The sequence below is a fragment of the Prenolepis imparis genome, unplaced genomic scaffold, assembly GCF_030444845.1.
Source record: "Prenolepis imparis isolate NDT839.2.m4 unplaced genomic scaffold, iyPreImpa1.0 SCAF_196, whole genome shotgun sequence".
Lineage (NCBI taxonomy): Eukaryota > Metazoa > Arthropoda > Insecta > Hymenoptera > Formicidae > Prenolepis > Prenolepis imparis.
Genome location: NW_028141354.1, coordinates 49,355 through 63,603, shown reverse-complemented (window position 1 = coordinate 63,603; position 14,249 = coordinate 49,355). Strand labels below are relative to the sequence as shown.

General features: G+C 41.3%; 1 protein-coding gene across 1 annotated transcript; it reads left to right on the top strand.

Annotated features, from left to right (window-relative positions):
- Positions 1–10,805: 10,805 nt before the first annotated feature.
- Positions 10,806–13,569, top strand: LOC145947950 (uncharacterized). Its single transcript, XM_083057711.1, has 3 exons — positions 10,806–11,202; positions 11,707–12,354; positions 12,461–13,569. Exons 1-3 carry the CDS (start codon positions 10,806–10,808, stop codon positions 13,567–13,569), a joined length of 2,154 nt encoding a protein of 717 aa, XP_082913837.1.
- Positions 13,570–14,249: the final 680 nt, after the last annotated feature.

Genomic DNA, 14,249 nt, shown 5'->3' with positions numbered 1-14,249 from the left:
AGTGTTTTATTAGAGGGCTAAAGCCCGAAATAGAGCAGAGAATCGCTAGAGACTTAGACGTACAAGAAACTGTCGCCGACGCCCTAAGGATAGAAAGAGAGCTTCGAGAGATGACAGGTTTGCGCCAAGGCCAAGGCGTTAAAACAGGCCAATCGCCGTACACTAATCAAGTGCGGGAAATCTGTCAGATCTGTTTCAAAGAGGGACATGCCGCAAGTAGCTGCAGGAAGATCGTTCAATTTTCCTTATAAGGGCACGATTTTCAAACGAATAACGGAACGCAGATTTTAATTTGTCCAATATGTAAAAAAACGCGGCCACAGTGCGGATAAATGTCGCCAACGCGATCCTCGCTCTCGTCAGTCAGTGAACGTAATTCAAGAAAAAAATACTATATGTCAATTATGTTCAAAAATCGGTCACGACGCCAAATCATGCCGGCAAAATACTTCCCTACAACCAACTAATAAATTGTCGGTTATTTGTCAATGGTGTGAAAGGCCTGGCCATTCGGCTAGTAATTGTTGGAAAAAACAGAACGAGGAAAGAAGTTTGGAAAATAGACCGAAAGTTTCATGTCAACTTTGCGATAGATTCGGACACGCCGCTAAGGATTGTCGTGTTAAAATAAATCAACAACTGACGGCGAAGAACGATACATTCTGCAGATATTGTAAAGAACGAGGCCATCTCCTTGAAAATTGTCACTTACGCAACGCAAGTAATAATCGTCGAAAAGAAAATAATCAGGGAAACTACACAGGTTCCTCGGGATCGGGTGCACAACGGGGGGCCGGACAGACTTCACACCCATCGACATCTCAAGAAGCCAAGTAGGCCGTCAGACCATCGACATACGACCCGTAACAGTAAACCTCGATAAACATAGTCGCGTGCCTACTGTTCAGGTCCAAATTAACGAAATACCATCGCAAATAACCTTTCTATTAGACACGGGATTCGGACCAAATATAATCAAGGAAAATTTTATACCTAAAACTCTAAAAATTAACTATACAAATATATTAAAATTAAATGGTATAAATAATCATCCCGTATATACGCTCGGAGAAGTCGCTTTATCTCCTTGGAATACCGATACCTTTCCACTTAGTATCTCACGACTTTCCGATCCCACAATCCGGAATATTGGGAAATGATTTCTTTAAACAAACATCATCGAAAATAGATTACGCTCAAAGGATATCTGACCGTATCCGGAATTAACATACCGTTTTTCTCACCGGAATCTATAATAGTGTCTCCGAGATCTGAATCATTATTTTATGTAAGAATAGAAAACCCCGAAATAAAGGTGGGATATATACCGAAATTAAAAATAGAACATGGAATTTACTTAGGAGACACTATTGTAGAGAACATCTCCGGAAAGGCGTACCTAAATGTTATAAGTACCTTAGACGAAGAAATGGAAGTCCGCGTACCCACTTTGCGTTTAAAGCCGTTGGATCAATTATTTGACGACCATAAGTCCGACGGTCAACAATTACGATGAAGTTTCATCTATAAATGAAGAACCTACGAACACCAACAAAACTTATATTGATATCCAAGACAGAGAAGAAAATTTCGAAGATGAAGAAATATTTACGGAAATAACTCGAAAGGCAAACAAAATTAATGTTGACAAGGGGAATAAAAATTCTCCAGAAAATTCTAATAATTCAAAAATCCTTGGAGAGGGAAGTTACCAAACCTCTCCTGAAAATTTTAATAATTCGAAAATTCTTGGAGAGGGAAGTTACCAAACCTCTCCTGAAATTTCATATAATCCAACAATTAACGGAGGGGGAAGTTACCAAACCTCTCCTGAAAAATTGAATAATTCTAGTAAAAGGAAAAATTATCAAATCTCTCTTAAAAATTTAAATGATTCAAAATCCCTTGGAGAGGGAAGTTACCAAACCTCTCCTGGAGGGGATATTTCTAGAATTTCGGAGGGAAAATTCCAAACCTCGACAGAAAATTCTAGCTCCGTCAATTGCGAGGAGGGAAGTTATCAAACCTTACTACGCGATTCGACACAATCTTGTTCTAATTTAAGAGAGAAAAATTCTTTATCATTTCTAGATATTAAATTTCCGAAAGTTGGATTATTCACAGAAGACCACAATGACAAATTAAAGTCATCTCATGTCACTATAAAAGACCTTCTTGAAAAGGCACAAAAATATAATTTAAATATTGAAAAATTAAACATTAAAAACTCTAAACGCATGAAAAACAAAACCAAACCGTCTTCCAAAGTTTCGACGTCTTTATTAAATAAATCGCAAGAAATTATAGATAAATTTATGCGAAAGCGAAAATCTAAACATAAAAGAAAACAACAAATTAACGATGCAAGCAACGATTTGCATAATTGCCTAGTGGTTTCCGACGAAAAGGAGAAAGACCGCTTTATACAAATTACCGAATTATTACGATTGGAACATCTAAATAAAAAAGAACAAGAAAGTGTAAAGAAATTAATAACAAACAGTCAAAACCAATTTCATATTCCCGGAGAAAATTTAACTGCAACTCATGTACTCCAACATCAAATACCAACCACAGATGATCGACCAATTAACACTCGTCAATACAGATTCCCGCAACTAAATAAAGAAGAAATAAACAAGCAGGTAGAGGAACTGTTAGAAGGAGGCATCGTAAAACCCTCACAATCGCCATACAATACGCCCATATGGATCGTGCCGAAGAAAGAGGACTCCAAAGGAAACAAGCGCTGGAGAATGGTCCCCGACTTTCGGGCTTTAAACGACAAGACCATCGGAGACGCATATCCATTACCTAACATCGTAGATATATTAGATCAATTAGGGGGCGCGCAATATTTCTCTGTATGCGATTTAGCATCTGGATTTCATCAGATAAAAATGGATCCTGCTGACAGTCACAAAACTGCATTCACTACTCCCTTCGGTCACTACGAATTCGATCGAATGCCTTTTGGATTAAAAAACGCTCCTGCAACATTTCAGCGCCTAATGGATTTAGTATTAACAGGATTACAGGGCGAAGAATTATTTGTTTATATGGACGACATTGTTATTTATGCTACTTCCTTAGAAGAACACGAACGAAAATATAACGCATTAATAGAACGACTTCGTGAAGCTAATTTAAAACTACAACCTGATAAATGTGAATTTTTAAAAACCGAAGTAACTTATTTGGGACACGTAATTGGCAGAGATGGAGTAAAACCAGATCCGAAAAAATTAGAGGCATAAAGAGTACATAAATTTCCCCGACCGAAAACCTCAAGGAACATTAAGCAATTTTTGGGACTTGCCGGATATTACCGGCGCTTTATTCCAAATTTCTTTAAACTAGCAAAACCGTTAACAAATTTATTAAAAAACGACACTCGTTTCGAATGGACATCAATTCAAGAAGAATCCTTTGAGATATTAAAACAAAAACTATGTGAAGAACCAGTACTACAATACCCCGACTTCTCTCGACCATTTATTTTAACTACGGATGCGTCAGGTTTAGCCGTAGGAGGAATACTCTCACAAGGGGAAATAAACAAGGACAGACCTATCGCATACGCTTCCAGAACACTCACGGACGACGAAACGAAATACGACACTTACGAAAAGGAAGCACTAGCCATAATATATTGCGTTAAATACTTCAGACCATACTTATATGGAAGAAAATTCACCCTAGTTACAGATCATAAACCTTTAATGTGGTTTAAAAACGCGCAAGACGCAAATATGAGAATACTTCGCTGGAGATTAAAATTAGCAGAATACGATTACGACGTTGTTTATAAGGCAGGAAAAACTAACGTGAATGCGGACGCATTATCAAGAAACCCAGTAGACCTTGAAGAAATTGATTGCAAAATAATAAAAGAACGAAAAACTTTAAATCCAAATAACCCAGAAGATGCAGAAATAATTTCCAGAATGTTGGAAGAAACCGATGACGAAGAAGAAGAAGACGACGATTTTCAACTATATCTGTCAGATACTGAAGAAATTGAAGAACCGATATTCGAAGAAGACCCCCCTGATAATAACGCTGATTCTATACCTTTTACCCCCGAAGAACTAAACGATCCTCCTGCGTCACAAACTATCGAAAAAACGCTAATACATGATCCTCCAAAACAAAACAGAATGCAAACAAGAAGTCAGACGACAAAACGAAATATTAAGAAAAATAATGAAAATAACAACAAAAACAATACTGAAAATATAGAAGAAAGAAACGATCCGCCAGACAAAGATCAGGATAACAAGGAAACAGATGGAAAAGAAAAGGAAGAAAGCGATGACGACGAAGAAGTAATTATCAATAAAAATTTAAAATCAAGAAATATAAAAATAAAACCTACTATCATTGAGAATAAAATAATTAAAAGCAACGTTATAGATTCTCGCGAACTATTATTTCTGCGAAAAGACAATGTCGCGTATTTTGTCGACATTTACGGAAAACCTTTAGACTCAGGATCTGAAAAACTCTTCGAAAGAAACGAACTCCCGAATATAGGATCCCTGGAGTTAGGTAAAGCGAAAGCAATAAAATACAAAACCCACTACCACATAGTCTTACCCATCAGTGAGACGGAACGAGAAGGCCCCACAGCGACTCTCAACCAAATTATCGCGGTCATACACGACTTACGAAATTTGACTGAAAATTTAAATTTAGAAACACTCAGCATTGCAAAAACAGAAATTATCAACAACGTTCCATGGAATAATATCAAATCGCAACTGCAATTAAGATTCATTAATTCCACTACCAAAATAATCATTTGCAACGGACAAATTAAATATCCACCGAAAGATCTACGATCCGTTATAATTGGTGAGATGCACTGTTCGCCGATAGGAGGACATCGCGGCGTCACTAATTGTAAGACATACAATAGAATAAAACACAATTACTATTGGGAAAACTTAAAACTAGATGTTCAAAGATACATACAACAATGTTTGCAGTGCCAACTGAGAAAATTGGTACGCGTCAAAACAAAACAGCCTATGATAATCACAGACACCCCAGGCTCTTCTTTCGACAAAGTAGCCATGGATATTTTCGGACCTTTATCCAAGACAGAAAGAAACAACGAATACATCTTGACCTTACAAGATCAGCTGACCAAATACTGTATGGGTATACCATTACAAAACCAAACCTCCGAAACTATCGCGGAAGCTTTCGTAGATCGTTTCATCTGTATATTCGGAGCGCCAAAGGCAGTATTAACGGATCAAGGAAGAAATTTTCTTAGTGATCTGATGAAAAAGGTTGCAAAAATATTTAGAATTCGTAAATTTCGTACAACGGGCTTTCATCCACAATCCAACGGCTCATTAGAAAGATCGCATCACGCATTAGGAGAATATTTAAAACAATATGCAAACGAGCAAAAACAATGGGACAGATGGATCGGATTAGCTATGTTCAATTATAATACTAGCGTACACGAAGCCACAAAACACACTCCGTACGAACTAGTTTTCGGAAAAATAGCACGAGTTCCGTCAAATGAACTTCTCCCACCTGAAGATAAATTAGCAAATTATGAAGACTATTTAATAAATCTTATCACACAACTTCACACGATTCAACGTAATGCGCGCGAAAACGTAGTAACAGCAAAAGTCAAATCAAAAAAATATTACGACAAAAAATTAAACCCTCAGACTTTTAAACCCGGAGATCAGGTATTCTTGTTAAAAGGACCGAAACCAGGTAAATTCGGAGACCAGTATACCGGACCTCATGAAATTTTAGAAATATTAAATAAAAATAATGTAAAGATCAAAATAAAGAAAAACAGCCGCATAGTACATCCTAATCGTTTACGAATATCGCACATCAAACCAATATCTAATAATAAATAACCAACTTTCAGATGGACCCTCGACTCAGGAGATTAACCGCACTATTAATTATTCTATTACAATATTTACCTCACACTATTGGAATAATAAGATACGACTGCGGTTCATCATCTGCTAATCTGACAACGTTATCCTTGCTAAATACTGAAGAATGCGATATACCTCAGAATAAATTCAACTTAAATTTACGTACAACTATTGCAGATCAATGAATTCGAAGCCGTTCAAGTCGTACAATGTAAAATCGAAATTGATAGACTAATCAAAAAGTGCGGAATGTTTTCTCACACCTTGGATGTACTTAACGGGAAATACTCATACATAGAGGAAATAAACCGCGAAACCTGTAAACGAATGCATAATCAAGGAGACTATCGAATGGGAACCACATATATAACGGGAATAAAATCAAATTCAACAACGGCACATCCAATAACCTTGGTCACGTTGACAACGACGGCTCATGTTATGGAAAAGCGTACTCCGACCCCTACGGAACATGGGCAGAAGTTGTCGTAATAGGAACTGTAACAATTACATTACAAGATTATACCGCCGACGTACGAATAAATACCAACAGAGTACAACTTAAATCAGGCGTCACGTGCGAATTCAGTTCAACACATTGCGTGGACGTTGAAGGAGGAGATACCTACTGGGAAACTATACCCGTAGGTCCTTGCAAGTTCAATAACTACGGCATATTATATGAGGGATACGCTCATAAAATAGTCGACAATGAACAACATCAAACGGTTTATTCTCTCACCACACAAGAAGCGATATTCGCTCTTACCAGCAAAGGAAAGCAAGAAGTTTGCGGATACTCTCTCGTACGAACAGAACATCCTAAACTAATGATTTTCGAAACAGTACTCGGAACCGTCATCTTTAAAAAACAATCACGCATCTCAAACCTTGATATCTTTACGTACATGAATTCGAAGTTCGTCTACGTAGAGAAGCATATCCGTACACAAATCAACCAACTTCATCATGATATTTTATTTCAACAATGTAACCTGGAGCAACGCATGTTACAAAACGCCTTAGCCATAGCCACACAATCTCCTGATATCTTCGCATATCACTTGATGAAAGGTCCCGGTTATATGGCCCTACAAGCCGGCGAAGTAATACACATAGTAAAATGCGTACCTGTCGAAGTTACACTCGCTCAAACAGACCGTTGTTTCAATCAATTACCCGTACTCCGGGAAAATCGAACATATTATTTAACACCACAAACTCACATATTATTACGACAAGGTACACAAACTACGTGTAATACGTTAGCACCCGCCATGTATCAGTTGGGAGATTCCTGGTATAAATTTATGCCGAGACCGGTGGATACCATACCGCCCATTATCATGAAACCTTTAACCAAACCAGTATGGAAATACATCAGCCCAGGATCATTGGCTACTAGCGGCATATACTCAGAAACGGACTTAAAGGACCTAAGAGACCATATAATGTTCCCAGCTGAACGACCTGCAGTTCTTAACTCTTTGGCAAGAGGAATAATGGGCAGAACAATCTCTCTAGAAGAAGGGTCGATTTCCAACTTATTAGACGCAAAAACCATCAAAAAATAGCAATATCCGCTTGGCAAAAATTCTGGAGTAAATTTTTAATTTTTGGAAATTTCAGCGCGGGACTGTTAGGAATATACATGGCCATTAGGGTCGTGAAATTAATATTAGATACCATAGTCCATGGCTACGCCCTACACACCGTATATGGGTGGTCCTTATACCTGATAGGGGCCCTATGGGACTCCCTGACCAACCTATTATTGCACCTAAAAATGAAACGACCAATGAAATCGAAACCAAGCGCCCCAGACAGTGAAACGCTTGAACTCCATAACGGTGAAGATAATGCAACTCCAACAACAGTCTATCCCCTCCTCCCCAGAAGAGAAGATAACACTTACTCCTTCGAACTCAAGGAAACCAAATATTGAACCACTAATACCTTACATCTTATCAACTTTATAAAAAAAAAAAAAAAAAAAAAAAAAAAAATCAACGTTAATATAACTAAAAATTTTTCCTACAGACAAAATGAATATTCAATATTTAAGAACCGATCTCCTCACACGCAACCGCCTAGAAGTGACTGTAATAAGAGTAAAGTCACCGCATCTTTTTTGGATACAACTCCAAAACAGCGCAAAGGACCTGCAGGACTTAGAAGAAGAATTAAAATTCAGAATGGACAGAAAATCCTCATACCTCCATTTATGGCCGAAAGCCATGCAAATAAACCTAGACGTCGCAATTAAAGAAGGCGACAGTTGGAAACGAGGATTTATTCAGACGATAAACGAGGACAACCCTAACAATTAAAGTCATCCTAGGAGATTGGGGACGACTCGTACAGCGACGCATGTGCGACGTATTCATACTCGAGGACAGATTCAAAGAACTGACTTGGCAAGCGCTTCTCTGTGGATTAGCACACACAGAACCCGCCGAAAAAACCAAAACATGGCCAATACTAACTCGAAAAATATGTCAGACAATGCTCGAAGGCAATAAAGGATGGATAAACATAATTAACCCCCCACGAGATGGAGCGGCCTTCGTAAAATTAGAAATTCAATCAAGAAACAACATCTTTCCCAATTCTGTATACAACGTCAGGGACACACTGATTCAAATAGGACTCGCAAAAGTCAGCGCTCAAGTCGATGCTAATGTTAATCCATCCATATAAATAAATATATACATCCTATAAAATTACAACATAATATAATCCACTCTTACTAACAATTATATATTTAAGACCATAAGGCATACCGCCGGATTTATCCATACATAAAGACAACAATTTCATTACCATTTCAACATATTAAATATAATATCTACTACAGAAATGGAGATCCAGTACATCGAAACGGAGTTCCTGACTCGCAGTCGCCTAGAAGTGACAATACTGAGAGCGGATTCACCACTCCTCTTCTGGGCACAATTAAAAAACGGCGAAGCAAACCTCCAAGAGATGGAAGAGGAGCTCAAGTTTCGAATGGACAGGAGAGCAAAATCGTTATATATTTTACCCGAAAACCTGAAAGCAGAAATGAAGGTCGCAATCAAAGAAAAGGAAACGTGGAAACGCGGCTTCATCAGAAGCATCGACAAGCTTATCTGGATGGTCCAGGTAGTACTAGGCGATTGGGGCAGGACAACCTGGTACCACGCGAACGATGTCTACATCCTGGAAGATAGATTCAAAGAATTGCCATGGCAGGCCATTATCTGCGGGTTAGCCTATACCAAGGCCCCCACCAACAAAACCACTTGGCCCAGGAGGACACGCCACTTATGTCAACTCCTTCTTGAAAAACAACAAGGATGGATTAACATCATACATCCCTTGAGACAAGGAGCGGCACTCGTAAAACTACATATGAAAATCGACAGTGAATTCAACAGAGCATACAACGTTAGAGACGTGCTTGTCAAACTAGGACATGCAGAGCTGCACACAAAAATCACAGCCGACGTCGAACCCGCCGTATAAATGAAAACATATATATATATATATATATATATATATATATATATATACGCATATATATACGCAAATATATTCATCCGTAATCTTAAGTTAAACTATTGTATTTTCTTTATAACCTCGTATACTCTATATTATTATTAATTTGTTATATTTCGTTAAATACCTTCTCTTTATACATATATATATATATATATATAAAATTTTTTATATAGTCTCAAATACATAAAATATTGTCTTTTTATCTCTAGATTAAAATAAGTTATATTTTGTTAAAAATAATATCATGTAATTTCAGTAGTAAAAGGAGAGAAGGAATTTACCTATATATATAACCAACACGTATACACCAATATTTTAGTTTAATATTCTTCGTAATCGTGAAGGTGGAATCATTTTCCATTCTATAGAAAAATTACCTGATCGTCAGTTCCAGTATAACAATGCCAATATATCATCAACTCCAATGGACTCCTGAAATAACAGAAGAAATACGGCAAAGACCCATCGACGGCGTGAGACCACAAGATCACCCTGAAACTTATTTAAAATTGATGGAAATCCGATGTGTCATACAAGCACGGGGGAACATCTATCAAAATACTGAAGACTACTCTAAAATCTGCCAAGAATGTTATAATAAAATACCAACCAAGGAGAAGTATATGACACTACCACCCCACAATCTAGTCCATAAGGACTCAGCAGACAACCAAACAAACTGCACTAAGTGCGAAATAATAATCGTACTAATAAAACCTGCAGAAGAATGTATCGAATGTATAGAAGAATTTCTATACGTCAACTACGAACACCTGGTAGACGGATGGGGCCAAGCTGTGTTTCCCAGAGGGAGAGAAGAACAATAAAAGATAAAGGAGAGAAAACAACCATAAATCACTGACAACGATCAGGCAGTAAACCGCGTGTCATTTCAAAAATATTTCACACCTCCTACTTATGGACAAATAAAGGGAAAAAGATTCCACGTGCACGACACGCGTCCTTACCAGTAATAAAAAAAAAAAATAAATAAAAATAAAAAAAAATAAAAAAAATAAAAAAAAAATGTAAGAAAAGAACGAAAGAATAAGGAAGGGGTTTTGGTGGTCGCCTTTTTCTTTCCTCCTTTTCAAAAAAGAGATACATGTTAACTAAAGGAAGCACAATTAACCAACGGGTTAAATGTGGTTCTTTCTACCGATATTCACAAATCGCGGCAAGAAAAGAATCGAAAAATTTTATTTCTCTTTTGCAAATGTTGTGTTACACCCCCAACATTTGTCTAAGACGGGGGGTGTTACGTCCTGTGGACTGCACGATTCTTTTCTCCTCCCCGATTTACGCAGATTCGCATTCGCCGCGGACATCACCAAGATGTATCGGCAGATATCTGTACACCAGGACGATCGAGACTTCCAACGAATTCTCTGGCGCGAATCCGGAACGCCACAAGAGTTCCAACTCACCACGGTGACATACGGCCTCACCTGCGCACCATATCTTGCGCTTCGAGTCATACAGCAACTCGCCTCCGACGAAAAACCGCGTTTTCCGCAGGCGTCTGCGATCTTCCTGAAGGAGATGTACGTCGACGTCCTCTCAGGTGCTGACACTCCGCTCGAAGCTCAAAGGAAGGCTATGCAGTTAGTGAGACTCCTCAAGGCGGACGGCTTCCAGCTACAGAAGTGGGCCTCTAACAATGACGCCATTCTCGCGAACATCGAGACGTCGACCGCAAACCCAACGAACAGGGAACTACCAACGGAAGCACGTACTCTCGGTCTTACGTAGCATCCAGCTGCTGACGTCTTCACCTTCCATGTGAGTCATAACACACTCGCGAGGACGCTTACGAAAAGATCAGCGTTGTCTCGCATCGCTCAAATCTTCGATCCTCTCGGATGGCTCGCTCCTGTCACCATCGTCGGAAAGATCTTCATCCAATGACTTTGGAAATCGCAGATCGGATGGGACGACCCACTACCTCCACCGCTCGCCAACGAATGGGTCAGCTTCGACGAAAGCCTGACAGACGTGTCTGAAATATCAATCCCGCGCTGGCTCCACACCTCTTCATCCGTTCAAGGCTTGGAATTTCACGGATTCTCCGATGCGTCCCAGGACGCACTCGGAGCGGTACTCTACATCCGGACCTTCCATGAGTACGCCGACGCCAAGGTCATGCTTCTCGCAGCCAAAAGCAAGGTTGCTCCAGTTAAACGACAAACAATCCCTCGCTTGCTCTCGGCGGCTGTTTAATTATCACGTCTTCTAGTTCGAGTTCGAAAAATTCTCGAACTCGAACATGTTCCTGCTCACCTCTGGACCGATTCGACCATCAGCCTCGCGTGGATTCAAGGACATCCATCCCAGTGGAAAGAGTTCGTCTGTAATCGGGTAGCTGCTATTCAGGAGATAACTCCCGATGCACGATGGCATCATGTCGCAGGAGTGAACAATCCGGCCGACTGTCTGTCTCGAGGTCTGACTCCTCACCTACTGCAGCGTCATAATCTCTGGTGGGATGGTCCTTCGTGGCTCCAAGGTCCCTCCGTTGGGTGGCCTTCACGAGTGCCTCCTCTCGACCAATCAGCCGACCTCGAAGAGCGTCCTCAGAAGCTTGTGCACGTTGCGACTGTAAGTACACCGCCTGACAGCTGGGATCTCATAAATCGCTTTTCACAGCTCCAAAAACTTCTTCGTACGACGGCGTGGATCATGCGCGCCGCCGCTCGCTTCCGAAGCCTCGACAGTCCAGCCTCAACAACTCTGACGCCTGACGAGATCCTCATCGCTCGCGCCTTCTGGATCAAGGAGACGCAGAGGACGTACCTCGGCAGAGAGCTGGACATCTGCGCCCAGAGAACCGCTCTACCTCGATCACATTCTCTCCTCAAGCTCGCTCCCTTCGTGGATCATGAGGGCACTTCGCGTCGGAGGACGTCTAAAAAACTCACTTCTCGATAACGAGATCAAACATCCTGCTATTCTGCCTCGTGATTCACCTTTCTCACGTCTGGTCATTGCAGATCTGCATCAACAAACTCTTCATGGCGGAGTTCAAGTCGTGCTAGCTATCCTGCGGCAGCAGTTCTGGATCCTCGGCGGTCGCGCTCCTGTCAGCGCTTTCATTCGAAGATGCGTCCGATGCGCTCGACACCGCGCCACCACCGCCAGCGAAATGATGGGTTCGCTACCCGCGCAGCGCGTGACTCCAACGCGCCCCTTCTTGAACGCCGGCGTGGACTATGCCGGTCCGTTCACCCTTCGCACCTGGCGTGGACGAGCAGCCCGTTCCTACAAGGGCTACCTCATCGTGTTTGTATGCTTCGCCACCTCAGCTGTCCACCTTGAGATGGCCACTGATTATTCTACGCAGGGATTCCTCGCCGCGTACCGTCGATTCATCAGTCGACGCGGACGATGCAGCAATCTCACGAGCGATTGCGGCACGAATCTCGTGGGCGCCGACGCGGAACTCCGCCGCATGTTTACTTCCGCGTCCGAAGAAGTCACCCGCCTCGCTCATCTCCTCGCCGCCGACGGTACCACTTGGCGATTCAATCCGCCTTCCGCTCCACATTTCGGGGGGAAATGGGAGGCCGCGGTAAAATCCGTCAAATTCCACCTTCGACGCGTTCTCGGAGACTCGGTACTCACGTACGAGGAGTTCACTACCCTCCTTACCCAGATCGAGGCCGTTCTAAACTCCCGACCGCTCTGCGCGCTCTCCGACGATCCCGCAGACGTCACCGCGCTGACACCCGCGCACTTTCTCGTCGGCGAATCGCTAATCACCGTTCCGGAATCGTCCTTAAACGAAATTCCGATCTCACGACTCTCCCGGTGGCAACTTCTGCGCCACATGCTAGAACGCTTCTGGCATCGGTGGTCGACTGAATATCTTCAGCGGTTTCAGATCAGAAACAAATGGCAAAAAGCATCGAATACAATAACTATCGGTTCGCTCGCCTTGATTCTCGACGAACGGTATCCACCGTCTAAGTGGCCGTTAGCGCGAGTGATCGCCGTACATCCTGGTTCTGACGGACGAATTCGCGTCGTTACCGTACGCACTGCCACTTCGGAATTTAAAAGGCCGATTGTGAAATTGTGTCCGCTTCCGATCGAATCATAAAATCTGTACATTTGCTACCGTTATCAGTCACTTTTTAAAAGCATTCGCATTCATGTCGCACTTTCGCCTTTCTATTAAGTCAATATATTTTATATGCATTCTCGTCGTTTTGTATTAATTCTCATCGGTACATTGTCTTCACTTCGTCTCGTGCACGTCGTTCTCTGTATATTCATTTAAATTTCTCTGTTCGATTTCAGCGGCGTCCGTCACGCCCCTGAGGCGGGCGGTAATGTTAGAAAATGTCTCTAGTAACTCCCGAAATTATATCGATTACGAAAATAATCGCCTGTAGTACATCTATTGCATTTCGAATGTAATAATCGAATCTAAATTTATCCTGTTTCCTCGAAGGCCGTGCAGCGGCTCGGCGTCTTAAACGTGTTTACATTTTTTTTGTCCCTCGCGCGTCTCACCGCGCGCCGCGCCGAGCCACGCAACGTCAATATCAGCTGACGGGTAGATTTTCGGTAAAGCCGATACAGTTCGATAACGACCTCTCGACAAAACGCGTCTTTGTCAAATTCGAATTTCTCTGTCGCGAGTTACGCTGAATCTCTTATTTTCCATTGTGATTTGTTACAATAAAACGTTAAAAACTTGAACAAGTGTCGCATCAATTTAACACGTGCATTCGCGCAACTCACATTAACAACCTGTTTCAGGCCTACCGCATTCGT

Excerpts from the sequence above, each read along its gene's own strand:
- LOC145947950 (XM_083057711.1), top strand. The coding sequence starts at position 10,806 with ATGTATCGGCAGATATCTGTACACCAGGACGATCGAGACTTCCAACGA. Across the intron at positions 11,203-11,706 it reads GGAACTACCAACGGAAGCAC|TTCGAGTTCGAAAAATTCTC; the intron begins GTACTCTCGGTC and ends CACGTCTTCTAG. Across the intron at positions 12,355-12,460 it reads TCCCTTCGTGGATCATGAGG|ATCTGCATCAACAAACTCTT; the intron begins GCACTTCGCGTC and ends TGGTCATTGCAG.